Here is a 12,638-nt window from a genome sequence, read left to right on the forward strand (position 1 = left end):
GCTAATCTCGCGAGAACTGACACTCGGGCTACTGCAGGTTGCCATTCTCGCGAGACTAGCGACATAGTTCAGTTTGGAGAGGCGCTTGAATGCTTTTAAGATATATACTATATTACAATACGGGAATTTACGGGGAAATATTAATACGGGAGGACATCGGGAAAGAGGGGTAAAATATGGTAGTAGTTTCCCAGCCAAAACGGGAGAGTTGACAGGTATGCTCTATGCCAGGGGTGGGCAACCTTTGAGACATGGAGTGTAATGAGTGTGTGGCACTATCAGCAAATAAAATTGGAGTGTAAATTGTTAGGGAAGTGGAGGTGTAAATGGACACAAATTAAGTATTATATCACGATCGATCGCCAAGTATATGCACACAAAGACAGGACTGAAACGAGTCTTGATCACATGGGTGGACAGTCAAGCCTCATCTGACAATGTGAAATATGGGAAATCTGATCTATAATGTGTGTTCACAAATGTGAGAAATGTTTGATTATGCACCAGTGAACTGAAGCCATTTGAATGTCTAGCATTACCTGAACCGCTCCATGTGTCTTCAGTTCAAGTTCTTTTTAGGGTGTGTTGGGTCTGCAGGACTGACGGTTGCTAAGATCCTGCGGCGCGTGCGTCTGTGAATGTCAAGCGATGTGTGCAGCTCAGTCCATCAGTCCCGCAGCAGGGTTGAGATCCAGACCCAAACCAACTGTGAGTATACGTGCGTCTTGATTCGTTAGGTCAAACAAAACGAAAGATGATTTGATCATTGGTGTGTTTACACGATGCTCTAATGTGATAAAGGACGTTATAAACGACGCGCAAGCAGCTCTTAAACATGCACGTTCGCCTTTATTATATCCACTTTCATTTAGTTGGTAAACGTTTAGCTTCAAGGAGCAGCATAGTACTAACACGATACAGTGCGTAACTCTTAAGACATTTTGGTGGATACACATGTGGGACTGGAATGTGTGAGTCTTTTATTTCCCACCAGACCGGACCGCGTTTACTGGCGGGTCCCAGTTTGTTCCCCGTTTGTTCCCCGGGCAACAGGCCACCAACAGTCGCTCCAGCTCTCCAAACGTGTGTTTCAGCATAACAAACGAGCTAAAACCGAATAAAACATGAATGAACGACCCTTTAATTAGTTTGAAAATGATACATTCACTACACTACAGTTTGTTGGGTAAAAGTTATATTACAGAGGCTGTAATGTTGGGAAGTGCAGTTTCATGTTGTGTTTTTTGACTTGCGTGTTGTAGGTGATGGACGTTGGAAGCCACGGAGAAGCTGATGACACAGATGATCGCCTCTGTGCTGGTCTGAATGCTTGTCTTAGACTTTTACTCTGATTCTGGATCAGTCTTGTCGGTGTGGGTGGAGGTGCATGCGCTTTAACTGAGCTTTAACTGAGCTTTAAAGGAGCCTGTCTATATACAAAGAACTGACGCTGTTGTTTAAGGTGCAGCGACTTCTAAATATAATCACACATTATTTTGATCCCAGATACCTCTGTGTTAACGTTCCATATTAACACTGTGTACTGCAGTAGTTCATGGGTTATAATCTGACCAATCACAACAGCAATGGAGTGTCTTTTCAGTCTTTCATTTTGATGTTAGTTTCTGCCTGTTCTCTGTTCTCAGATGGTGTTGAAGAGGTGACCAGTGGTTTCTGTCTGGACCCAGCTGCTCTCTGCAGAGACCACTGCGATCTCCTGCTTGACGCCATCGATGATCAGCTCAGTAGGCTGCAGGTCAGATGGGAGGCCACTCACAATATTTCTTCCTTTCTGTTTCTTCATTGAAAAACTGCATTTCCAGCAGTTAAATGAGTAAATGTTGACGTTGTGTAACACGTCACAAAGTCACTGGCTCAACACTACAGTGATAACGCAGCTGAAGTGTTGGGAACCAGCGTGCAGACATATTCACGTGTGTCTGGCTCACGCACACCTGGCACACCTGGTGAAGGCCTTGCTTGTCCAGTAAGGAAATAACACAATGTCTCTGGTTCCTAAAACTGGGACTAACCCCGTGACCTCCATAACAAAATGATAAAAGACATTTCTTTCAGGCAAAAGATCATTTGTTTGATCAGTTATATTAATACAAGGATGCTTTTGTGGGGTCTTATATCCCTGATTTGTGCCATATAGATACAAGCAGAGAATATGATCATTTAACCAGCAAATGTGTTAAAATTACCTTGTACACCTGCAAAAAAAGCATGAATGTGCAGTGGGTGAGAATGAGGATATTTACTGCAAAAGTTAAATTTCTAAATTTACGCTAAATTTCTGTTGTGTCCCTAGACTCATAGTCATGGCCGACCAAATGGAGGGAACGGCAAGACGGAGAACGTTCTCCACTCAGGTAGACTCAAGGTCTCTCAGGATCACGTTAGCAGATGGCGGTGGGCGTGGCCTGTGATCTGTGGGCGTGATCTGTGGGCGTGTCATTGGGACCAGTACCACGCTCATCACGTTTTCTCATGCTCTCACCTGTCTCACACCTGATTCAGCTCATTGAGCAGGTGTAGAACTCATCAACCTTTATGAGATGAGTGAGAATACAAAAATACACTGAGCTTGAGATCCAAGGACTCGGACTGGGAACCAGTGCCTTTCACTGGGTGTCAATTCTGCAGACTGTCCAGAATCTGGATACTTGAAAAATTTTTATTTTAATTGGATTTTTTTTCCTCTGATTTTTGAAAATAAATATAATCTAAATCATTTTAGGATTATGCCCAAATTCAATATTTGTTTTAGGATATAGCACATGTGGTCTTTTTTATATCTTTAAAATTATTTTCAGTGCACCTCAGAAGCAGTAAGTCTATGATTAAAGACTCTGTCCTGAGCACCACGCCCCCTCCCACTGGCAACACTACCTCCACGCCCAACGAGTCAAACTCTGACCTCCCGGACACTTCCACAGGTAAAACAGGCCGATAATGGTCCCGTCCCAGGGTGCAGTGCCTCCTGTAACGCCGAACCGTTGCCTGTTTCCCTGCCGTTACAGAGGTCACTATAAACATAGTGGAGCGAGGTGGCCAGCAAGAACGGGGCAGTGATCGTGTTCGCCTCTTTACTGCTCCCTCCTGGCAGACACTGGGAGCTGCAGGACCCGGTGGCTCGAAGACTGAGCAGTGTCTTTGGAGACTGGAACGACTGCTGGGAACTACCATTGGGGTGTGTGTGTGTGTGTGTGTGTGTGTGTGTGTGTGTGTGTGTGTGTGTGTGTGATTTCATCATTACATTAAGACATTACAATATTTGTTATATTATTTATGTATGACACATTTCATAATTTTTTTTTTCATTTTATATTATTATGTATTTTTAAAGTGAAAGGTGAGGCAGATTATATGCCCCGCCCCCCTGAGGGACGAACACAACACAACAACAGGACAACTGCCGCTGTGGACAAACAGTACAACAGTATAACAAAGCTAAAATAGCATCTTTAATAGGTAACAGGGGAAGAGGAGGAAGAGGACGAGGAAGAGGAGGAGAGCGTGTGCACTGAAGACTTCAGCTCAAGATTCAGAGATGTGATGCTGGACGTTCCAGTGCCACGTTCAACTGGAACAGGTATGCTGACCTCAGATCAGTTTCCAGTGACCATATAGATTAGGTCGATGGGGATGGGGGTGGGGTGGGAACTGGTCTCAGTTCAGCATAAGGAAACGAGCTTCTGCCCAGGATTCAAATGACCTACAGGCCTGTTGTGGGACGATACTCATTTGAGTGTCCACAGATGTAATGGAGAAGTCTTAAAAGACTGGAGAGATTTTAATTATAATGAGTTGAACTGACAGGAATCAACCAGTAGGAGGCAGCATAGCTTTATGTACGTACCTTCTGAACTGGACATTTATGAAATCATGATTTTCATTTAAAAGGGTGCAACAATCTCTTTAAAAATGTTGGGTTTTTTGTCAGTGGGGGACCGTAGGGGCACAGTTAATGTATTTGAGTTAACTCAAAGTCGAGTTAATGTAACTGTTATTCTTGATGGTTCTGTCCTAAGCCACGGACAGTCTGGGCAGTGATACTGTACGCGTTACTGAAGCCCAGATGGCAGGATATCTGAGCACAACACACAACCCCAGTAGGCATTCTTCACAAACGCCCAAACCCAGACCCCTAGCAGGTAGCTCCTGGCTTCATCTGTGAGCCCGACCTTCTCTGAGCTGTTTCTGTCATTAAAATGAAGTAGATTTACTCATATTCACAGTGTCAGACAACAATAATATAGAGTAAAAATATACAGTGCATCAGAATAAACCATTTTCAGTGCTGTAGACGTAGGTACTGTGTTCATATAGATCTCTGAGCTTCTGTAGTTCCTCTGAGGAGGACAGACTTGTTCACCACAGACAGCGATCTGGACTCGCTGCACACAGAACCGGTACTATGGCATATTCAGCATACGCTGAACAACAAGACAGATGCTGTGTATAGTCTTGTGTTTGCTTCGGCATTAAAAGGCAGTGAAATTGTGAATTGCTTCAGAAAATGCAAAATGCATGAATATAATCACAATGCAACTGAAACTGTAGACAAGCAGCGTGTGTCTGGGTTTGAGGGACCAGTTGTGTGGTTCTGACTCACTGTAACGACCTCCATGGTAGGCAGTGTGACCTCTGACCTGAGTGAGTGCTACATTCTTGTGGAAGTTATATATGACATGTTTTATGAATCTGGATATGAGTTTACGAGCGTGAATGGCAGTGAAACCTCTCTGCTTGTGTGACGTTACAGCGTGGGAAGGTCAGAACGGATCCTGTGATGAAGGACAAACACTCAGGTAATAATAATAAATAATAATAATCTTTATTTGTATAGCACCTTTCATACATACATGCAACTCAATGTGCTTTACAGTATAAATAAAAGAAACATAAAAAGGAGAAGACAAAAAGGAAATGTTAGAAGAAATTAAAGTAAAATAACATAAAATGTAAAAAAGTAAAGTAAACAATATAATAAAAAAGTAAAGTAAATAAAACTAAAGTAAATATAAGAAGATAACAAAATATTAAAATTAAAGATAAAAAGAAATAATTAAATAAAGTGACAAATTATAAAATAATAGACTAGAGTTTCTTAACTAAAAGCAGATCTAAACAGAAATGTTTTGAGACTGTTCTTGAAACTATTCAGGGATTAAATGCCTCTGAGCTCTTCAGGAAGAGAATTCCAGAGCTTTGGGCCATAGTGTCTAAAAGCACCCTCGCCAATCTTTAATCGGCATCTAGGAATCACCAGTAGATTACTGTTTGAAGACCTCAGAGACCTGACTGGAACATATCTAACCATCATTTCACTGAGGTAAAGAGGGGCAAGACCATGAAGACATTTAAAAACCATGACTAGAACCTTAAAATCTATCCTAAAGCTGACAGGTAACCAGTGCAGTGAGTGGAGTGCAGGTGTAATATGATCTCTCTTTCACCTGTGGGTCAGAACCCTTGCAGCCGCATTCTGAACTCTCTGTAGGTGCGAAATAGAGCTCTTTGGAAGAGCAGACAGAACAGCGTTACAATAATCTAGCCTTGATGTGATAAATGCATGGACAAGTTTTTCACTGTCAGCAGGAGTGAGCATATCTCTGACCTTAGCAATGTTTCGAAGGTGAAAATAAGCTGTCTTGTATGTAGTCATGATGTGTGATTTGAAGCTGAGCTCATTATCAAAGGTGACGCCCAGGTTCTTAACACATTGTCTGGCATTCAGATTCATTTGATTTAAATATTTAAACATCATTTCTTTGTGAATCACTGCCAAGAACAAGAACTTCTGTCTTCTGTTTATTTAATTGCAGAAAATTGTCAGACATCCATGTCTGTATATCATCTATGCAGTCAAACAGTGAGCAAATTGATTTTAGGGCCTTAGGTTCTAGAGAAATGTAAAGTTGAGTGTCATCTGCATATTGATGATAACTAATACCATGTTTATTAATGATATGTGGTAACGGAAGCATATATAGGTTGAATAGTAACGGCCCAAGAATTGATCCTTGGGGGACGCCACAAGTTATTTTTTGATGTGTGGAGGAAGAGGTACCTAATGCTACATAGTAATCACGCCCAGTTAGGTATGATCTAAACCAGTCTAAGACTAAGCCACTAAGGCCTACCCAGCTCTGTAGTCGATCAAGAAGAATTTCATGATCAACCGTGTCAAAAGCGGTGCTTAAATCCAGCAGAAAAAGGACTGAGAGTTTGCCTGCATCCGTATTCAATCTCAAGTCATTTACTACCTTAACTAGGGCTGTTTCAGTGCTGTGGAGAGCTCTGAAACCAGATTGAAAAGTGTCATTTATTTGATTTACTTTTACATAATCATTCAACTGGATTGACACAACTTTTTTTAATGACTTTGCTAAGAAAGGAAAGGTTAGATATAGGTCGATAATTATTGAGAATTGTGGGATCAAGATTTCTGTTCTTTAATAGTGGTTTAACCATTGCTGTTTTTAAAAAGTTAGGGAATTCACCCAATTGCAGAGACTGATTAACAATCGTTAGAACTTCATTTGCTAATGAGCTCAGAACCTGCTTGAAAAAGCATGTAGGTAAAGGGTCCAGTTCACAAGTAGAGGATTTTAGTGATGAGATCACATCAAGTAGTGTTGTCAACTTCTTGGAAATAAGACATATTAAAGTTAGGCTGAGTAACTGATATAAGGGTTGATAGTCTATTAGTGCTTGTTGCTATGTTCTGCCTTATACTAGTAATCTTGTCCCTAAAAAATATTGCAAACTCATCACATTTTTCAACTGAAACAGTCTCAGGGAAGAAACAGGAGGTGGGGTTTACTAGCTGATCTATACTTCTGAACAAGACAGCCGAGTTATTATTTGATGAATTGATTAAGGTAGAGAAATAGTTTTTCCTTGCTGATTTCACTTCACTGTTGTAATTGTGCAATGTTTATATCAAATAAATATCAAAATGTACTTGCAATTCTGACCTTCGCCAACGTCTCTCAGCCTGCCTACAATCTTGCCTAAATTTTACAATAGAAGGAGTGTAGATTAAACAGCGTGAATCTAATGTTATCAGACAAACTTGGGATACAAACTAAATCAATGAAAGTAAATCCAAAATATTGATTCTCTCTGTTTCTCTCTTTCTTTGCTCTTTCGTTCTGTGTGTGTGTGTGTGTGTGTGTGTGTGTGTGTGTGTGTGTGTGTGTGTGTGTGTGTGTGTGTGTGTGTGTGTTAGCTCTGATGAAGGGCAGGTTATAAGACTCGGTAGAAAGCTGAAAACTCCAACCAGAATTCAGCGAAAGAAGAAAAGGATCCAAAGCGAGAGGAACAACTACAGCCCAACTCCACCCTCTACACCCACTCCACCCTCTACACCTTCTCCACCCTCTACACCCACTCCACCCTCTACATCCCCTCCACCCTCTACACCCACTCCACCCTCTACTTCCCCTCCACCCTCTACTTCCCCTCCACCCTCTACACCCACTCCACCCTCTACACCCACTCCACCCTCTACACCCACTCCACCCTCTACATCCCCTCCACCCTCTACACCCACTCCACCCTCTACATCCCCTCCACCCTCTACATCCCCTCCACCCTCTACATCCCCTCCACCCTCTACACCCACTCCACCCTCTACATCCCCTCCACCCTCTACACCCACTCCACCCTCTACATCCCCTCCACCCTCTACATCCACTCCACCCTCTACACCCACTCCACCCTCTACATCCCCTCCACCCTCTACACCCACTCCACCCTCTACTCCCACTCCACCCTCTACACCCACTCCACCCTCTACACCTTCTCCACCCTCTCCACCCCCGTCACCCTCTGCAGCTGTGAGACACCGCCCGTCTTACACAGGCACTAGAGAACAGGTATCTAGTGACGTCTTTACTTTGGTCTCATTTTCCTGTTCATATTTAATAAATTTTAGTAATGTTGTGTGTGTGTGTGTGTGTGTGGTGGTTAGCCATGTTCGGTGAGGTGTGTGTGGTGGTTAGCCATGTTCGGTGAGGTGTGTGTGGTGGTTAGCCATGTTCGGTGAGGTGTGTGTGGTGGTTAGTCGTGTTCGGTGAGGTGTGTGTGGTGGTAAGCCGTGTTTGGTGAGGTGTGTGTGTGTTGTGGTGTTCGGTGAGGTGTGTGTGTGGTGATAAGCCGTGTTCGGTGAGGTGTGTGTGTGTGTGTGTGTGTGGTGGTAAGCCGTGTTCGGAGAGGTGTGTGTGGTAGTAAGCCATGTTCGGAGAGGTGTGTGTGGTCGTAAGCCGTGTTTGGTGAGGTGTGTGTGTGTGTGTGTGGTGGTACACTGAAAAAATGCTTATTTTCCACCATTATTTGCAAATAAATTCTTTAAGTCAGAAAAAATGATTTTCTCAATTTTTTTTTCACATTTTGTCTCTCATAGTTGAGGTCTACCTATGATGTCAATTACCGGCCTCTCTCATCTTTTTAAGTGGGAGAACTTGCACAATTGGTGACTGACTAAATACTTATTTTCCGCACTGTATGTGCAGATATAACCTCCCCAAGTGGCAACATATATAAGGAAAACAGGAGGGGACCAAGGATAGAACCTTGAGGAACTCCACATGACAGAGGTGCACACGAAGAAGAGGCATTATTTATCATAACAGAGAACGTTCTATCGTTCAAATAGGACGTGAACCACTTCAAAGCGGTGCCACGAATACCGACGACGTGCTCCAAGCGAGATAGAAGAATAGAATGGTCCACCGTATCAAACACTGCTGTTAGGTCCAGCAAAACCAGGATCACAGGACATCTACTATCTACGGACATAGCGATATCATTGTGAATTTTCAGCAGAGCAGTCTCAGTGCTGTGCCTTGATTTAAAACCTGATTGGAATTTTTCAAAAATATCATTTGATTGTAAAAAGGCCTGCACTTGTATAAAAACTATTTTCTCTAAGAGTTTTGAAAGATAAGATAAATGAGAAATTGGTCTAAAATTGGATAAAACTGAGGGATCTAAGTGTGGCTTTTTAAGAGAAGGCTTGACAATAGCGGGAAAATGCTCTCTCGCCCTCGCCCTCTCTCTCTCTCTCTCTCTCTCTCTCTCTCTCTCTCTCTCTCTCTCTCTCTCTTTGTTTCTCTTCATGTCCCTTTTTTCTGTCTAATCTCCCAGATTAAGGAACAGGAGGTATCAAGACTACAAGAGTCTCTAGAGCAGCAGCAGGAGTTGCTCAGGAGGCAAGAGGAGGAACTGAAGCTAAAGACTGAGGAGCAGGTTACCACCATCCCATAATAATCTCCCCCCTCACCTCTCACACTAGTCAGCTCCGGCAGTAACTCCCCCTGGCTGATGCAGTCATGCTGCTGGGCTCAGATCAACATCACTCCATGATCAGTCATCAGTGGACACGGACTCACCTGCCTCTCTGATGTACCTGTGCAGGTTACCATGGCGGTGGAGCAGGAGCAGAGGAAGTGGGAGAGGCAGAGGGCGGAGTCTCTCAGAGAGCAGCGTGGGATACTGGAGGAGCGAGTGCAGGAGGTGGAGAGGAGGAGGAGAGCGGAGGTAGAGTGTGAGAGGAGGTGTGCTCTCTCTCTGCAGAATAAAGCCCTGGAGTTGCAGAAGGTAAGGAGAACCACACTTCCCTGCCCCTCTGAGCGTCCTGTACCCCCGTAAGCAGTTCTACTGTCCCGCTGTAATGCATGTAGTACATCACTGCAATAACTAACGCAATGATCTGATTCACTGAGCGCTCTTCCTTGAGCAGTGACAGAACTACCAACAGATCTGACATTAGAGGACGACACTACACATTAGAGGACAACTCTACACTCTTTATATGTCAGATTCTATTATGTCATTATGAATTTTAGTATTATTGGTTTTTCTGTTTATTGATTGATTTCTTTTTGCTTTCCCTCTTTCTCTCACTCTTTCTCTCCTTCTCTTTCTCAGCATGTAGACGAGTTGAAAAGGGCTCTGTGGGACGAGCAGCAGGTAGTGTTAGGTAGACCCGCACCCGCCTACAGCAGGTAGTGTTAGGTAGACCCGCACCCGCCTACAGCAGGTAGTGTTAGATAGACACGCACCCGCTTACAGCAGGTAGTGTTAGGTAGACCCGCACCCGCCTACAGCAGGTAGTGTTAGGTAGACCCGCACCCGCCTACAGCAGGTAGTGTTAGGTAGACCCGCATCTGCCTACAGCAGGTAGTGTTAGGTAGACACGCACCCGCCTACAGCAGGTAGTGTTAGGTAGACACGCCTACAGCAGGTAGTGTTCGGGAGATCCACCTACAGCAGGTAGTGTTAGATAGACCCGCACCCGCCTACAGCAGGTAGTGTTAGGTAGACACGCCTACAGTAGGAGGAGTTAGGGAGACCCACCTACAGTAGGAGGAGTTAGGGATCAGGTCACTCCCCCCAGCACACTGGCTTTACTTTCTACGTGCCTTCTGAATAGCATGTGGCGTGAATACAGAGCCCTGTTCCCTAATGTGGGACGGGTCAGGACTTAAACTGGTGCTACACCATTCAAACACTTCAATCAGCACCTGTGTGTCATAACCTGTGTATCATAAACAAGACAATACTCCCATATTCCTTGATAAACACAAGCTGAAACACTGAACCGTTTGCACTAAAACAATCTGCCACCAATTTAGCACCAGTATCTTCCCCAGCCACATCAACCCACCTGTCCTGACTCTGGTGTCTCCTGTGCTGGTGTGTATGACGTGAACAGAAGGCAGAGAGCACGACCGTGCTCCTAAATCAGAGCTTGAAGCAGTCAAAGTGGGAGATCCGAGACCTGAGAGCAGTGCTTGCAGAGTCTGAGCGGGTCCACAAGGGGGCAGCAGGGAGGCAGGAGCAACAGAGCAGGAGCTGGGCTCAGGATATTCTCATGGAATGTGTGTGGCTACAGGAGCTGCTGACAGCCAATGGCATGCCTGCACACACCAAGCCCCTCCCACCCAGGTAAATATATACCTGTGTATGTGTGTTAATGACCATCCTTGTCTTTAACGTTGTAGTGAGTGTGCTAACCCTGGCACTACATTAGGTACACAAGCCATTATACCTACACTGAACACATTAGGCACGGCTCTTTCGTAAGTGTGTAAATACACAGTGCAGCTCATCATTTGGTTTGCACTATATCACTTCTACCCTGTTCAAATGCTAAATGTAAATGTGCCATATTTTGTCAATTGTGATTTTTTTCACCGCAATCGAAATTTGTCCTCCTCTTTTAACCCATTTGTGCAGTTAGAACACACACACACACACACACACACACACTAGTGATTACTAGGGGGCTGTGGATCACACGTGCCCAGAGAGGTGGGCAGCCCTAGCCCAGCACCCGGGGAGCAGTTGGGGTTAGGTGCCTTGCTCAAGGGCACCTCAGTCATGGCCTCAGGTCTTGGAATCGAACTCATGACCCTCCGGTCACAAGACCAGTTCCCTATCACAGGACCATGACTGCCCCTTAACCGTACAAGTCTTGTTTCTCTGCTCTTGCCGTCACTTGCCGCCCTAGTAATCACTAGTGTGTGTGTGTGTGTGTTCTAACTGCACAGGTGGGTTAAAAGCGGAGGACAAATTTCGATTGCGGTGTAAAAAATCACAATTGACAAAATATGGCACATTTACATTTTATTTACAAATGTTTGCCAACTGTGATGAGCTAAAATTACTAGCACATCCTTCTGACTTTTGTTTTACAGGAAGCGTGCGGCTACAGGAGTCGATTTTGATGATGGAGATGATGCGTAATCTCTTCATGCTGATGAAATAACATGAAATGTTCCAGTTTTAATCCACCAACACTATCACTGTTACTAATGGGTATTTTTAAGTGGATAATATTAACAATACAAATGTTTTTTAAATCTTTATGGAACTATTGTAATGAATTATGAAGGTCGTATGATTTTAAGAATGGCATTTCTGAAATAAATATTCTATTTTAATTTCCTAAAAGAGTGATTTGTTTTGTTATGTATAAAATTTAAAACGAGTGCCTACATCAGTTCATCACAAGAGTATGGAATAAACCATTAAAAGTGAAGTTTGGTACTGCATAAAGTTGAAACGGATAAAACAATTCCAAAGGTAAATAACCATATGCACATTTATATCTTAGAAAATATGAAATTCTATCAAGGTACTAAAGGATACTGTACAAGAAAATATAATACACAAGTTTTTAGAAAGGTCATTTTCATGGTTTGAATGGGGAGTGCAGAAACCAGCTTTTCTTTGCAAGCACATTCTTTAATCTGCAATCTGTTTTAACATAACTCCCTGACCTTATGTGTACCACTGCATACTACCTGCACGTGGCCAGGTCTACTAATGTAGACCTACCAATGTAGACCTACACAAAGCAACAAGAAAGTGCAAGAAAGTATTTACGTGTTGCTCGGTAACATAAGTTTGTGAAACTTTTTGTAATGACAAAGTTTAATAAACCATTAGATAAACATATCACAGTCTTCTGGCATTTATTATGCTCCTGTTAACTAAGAAATGGCGCTTGTAGAACTGTTGAAATGAAGCGTGATTTCAACTGAAATTGCAGCCGTGCTGACAGGGGCGGACTGGGGAGAAAAAGTGGCCCGGGAGTTCCTGACAGACTGGCCCAC

At 43.5% G+C, this 12,638-nt stretch overlaps 1 protein-coding gene across 11 annotated transcripts; it reads left to right on the forward strand.

The window, feature by feature from the left end:
• The first annotated feature begins 437 nt into the window (after positions 1-437).
• LOC143509494 (uncharacterized) lies at positions 438-12,405 on the forward strand. Of its 11 annotated transcripts, none has more exons than XM_076998307.1 (15): positions 438-708; positions 1,263-1,320; positions 1,647-1,756; positions 2,315-2,375; positions 2,820-2,942; positions 3,027-3,196; positions 3,478-3,598; positions 4,038-4,160; positions 4,772-4,817; positions 7,244-7,892; positions 9,163-9,264; positions 9,433-9,615; positions 9,946-9,987; positions 10,163-10,197; positions 10,733-10,906. In XM_076998307.1, exons 1-15 carry the CDS (start codon positions 649-651, stop codon positions 10,758-10,760), a joined length of 1,911 nt encoding a protein of 636 aa, XP_076854422.1. In that variant the 5' UTR covers positions 438-648; the 3' UTR covers positions 10,761-10,906. The 11 variants fall into 11 exon arrangements, 9 of the variants coding, with proteins under 9 accessions (XP_076854422.1, XP_076854419.1, XP_076854420.1 ...); XM_076998302.1 differs by lacking the exon at positions 10,163-10,197 and adding an exon at positions 11,718-12,405 and having other exon boundaries at positions 441-1,083; positions 10,733-10,965; XM_076998300.1 differs by lacking the exon at positions 10,163-10,197 and adding an exon at positions 11,718-12,405 and having other exon boundaries at positions 441-708; positions 10,733-10,965.
• The last annotated feature ends 233 nt before the right edge of the window (positions 12,406-12,638 follow it).

The sequence above is a fragment of the Brachyhypopomus gauderio genome, chromosome 3 (assembly GCF_052324685.1).
Source record: "Brachyhypopomus gauderio isolate BG-103 chromosome 3, BGAUD_0.2, whole genome shotgun sequence".
NCBI classification, from domain to species: Eukaryota; Metazoa; Chordata; class Actinopteri; order Gymnotiformes; family Hypopomidae; genus Brachyhypopomus; species Brachyhypopomus gauderio.

What these genes read in the sequence shown, in the direction of transcription:
- LOC143509494 (XM_076998300.1), top strand. Translation starts at nt 649, where the DNA reads ATGTGTGCAGCTCAGTCCATCAGTCCCGCAGCAGGGTTGAGATCCAGA. An exon ending in GCCACGTTCAACTGGAACAG is followed by an intron (nt 3,599 to 4,037) that starts GTATGCTGACCT and finishes TTCTGTCCTAAG; the next exon opens with CCACGGACAGTCTGGGCAGT. An exon ending in AAGCCCTGGAGTTGCAGAAG is followed by an intron (nt 9,616 to 9,945) that starts GTAAGGAGAACC and finishes TCTCTTTCTCAG; the next exon opens with CATGTAGACGAGTTGAAAAG.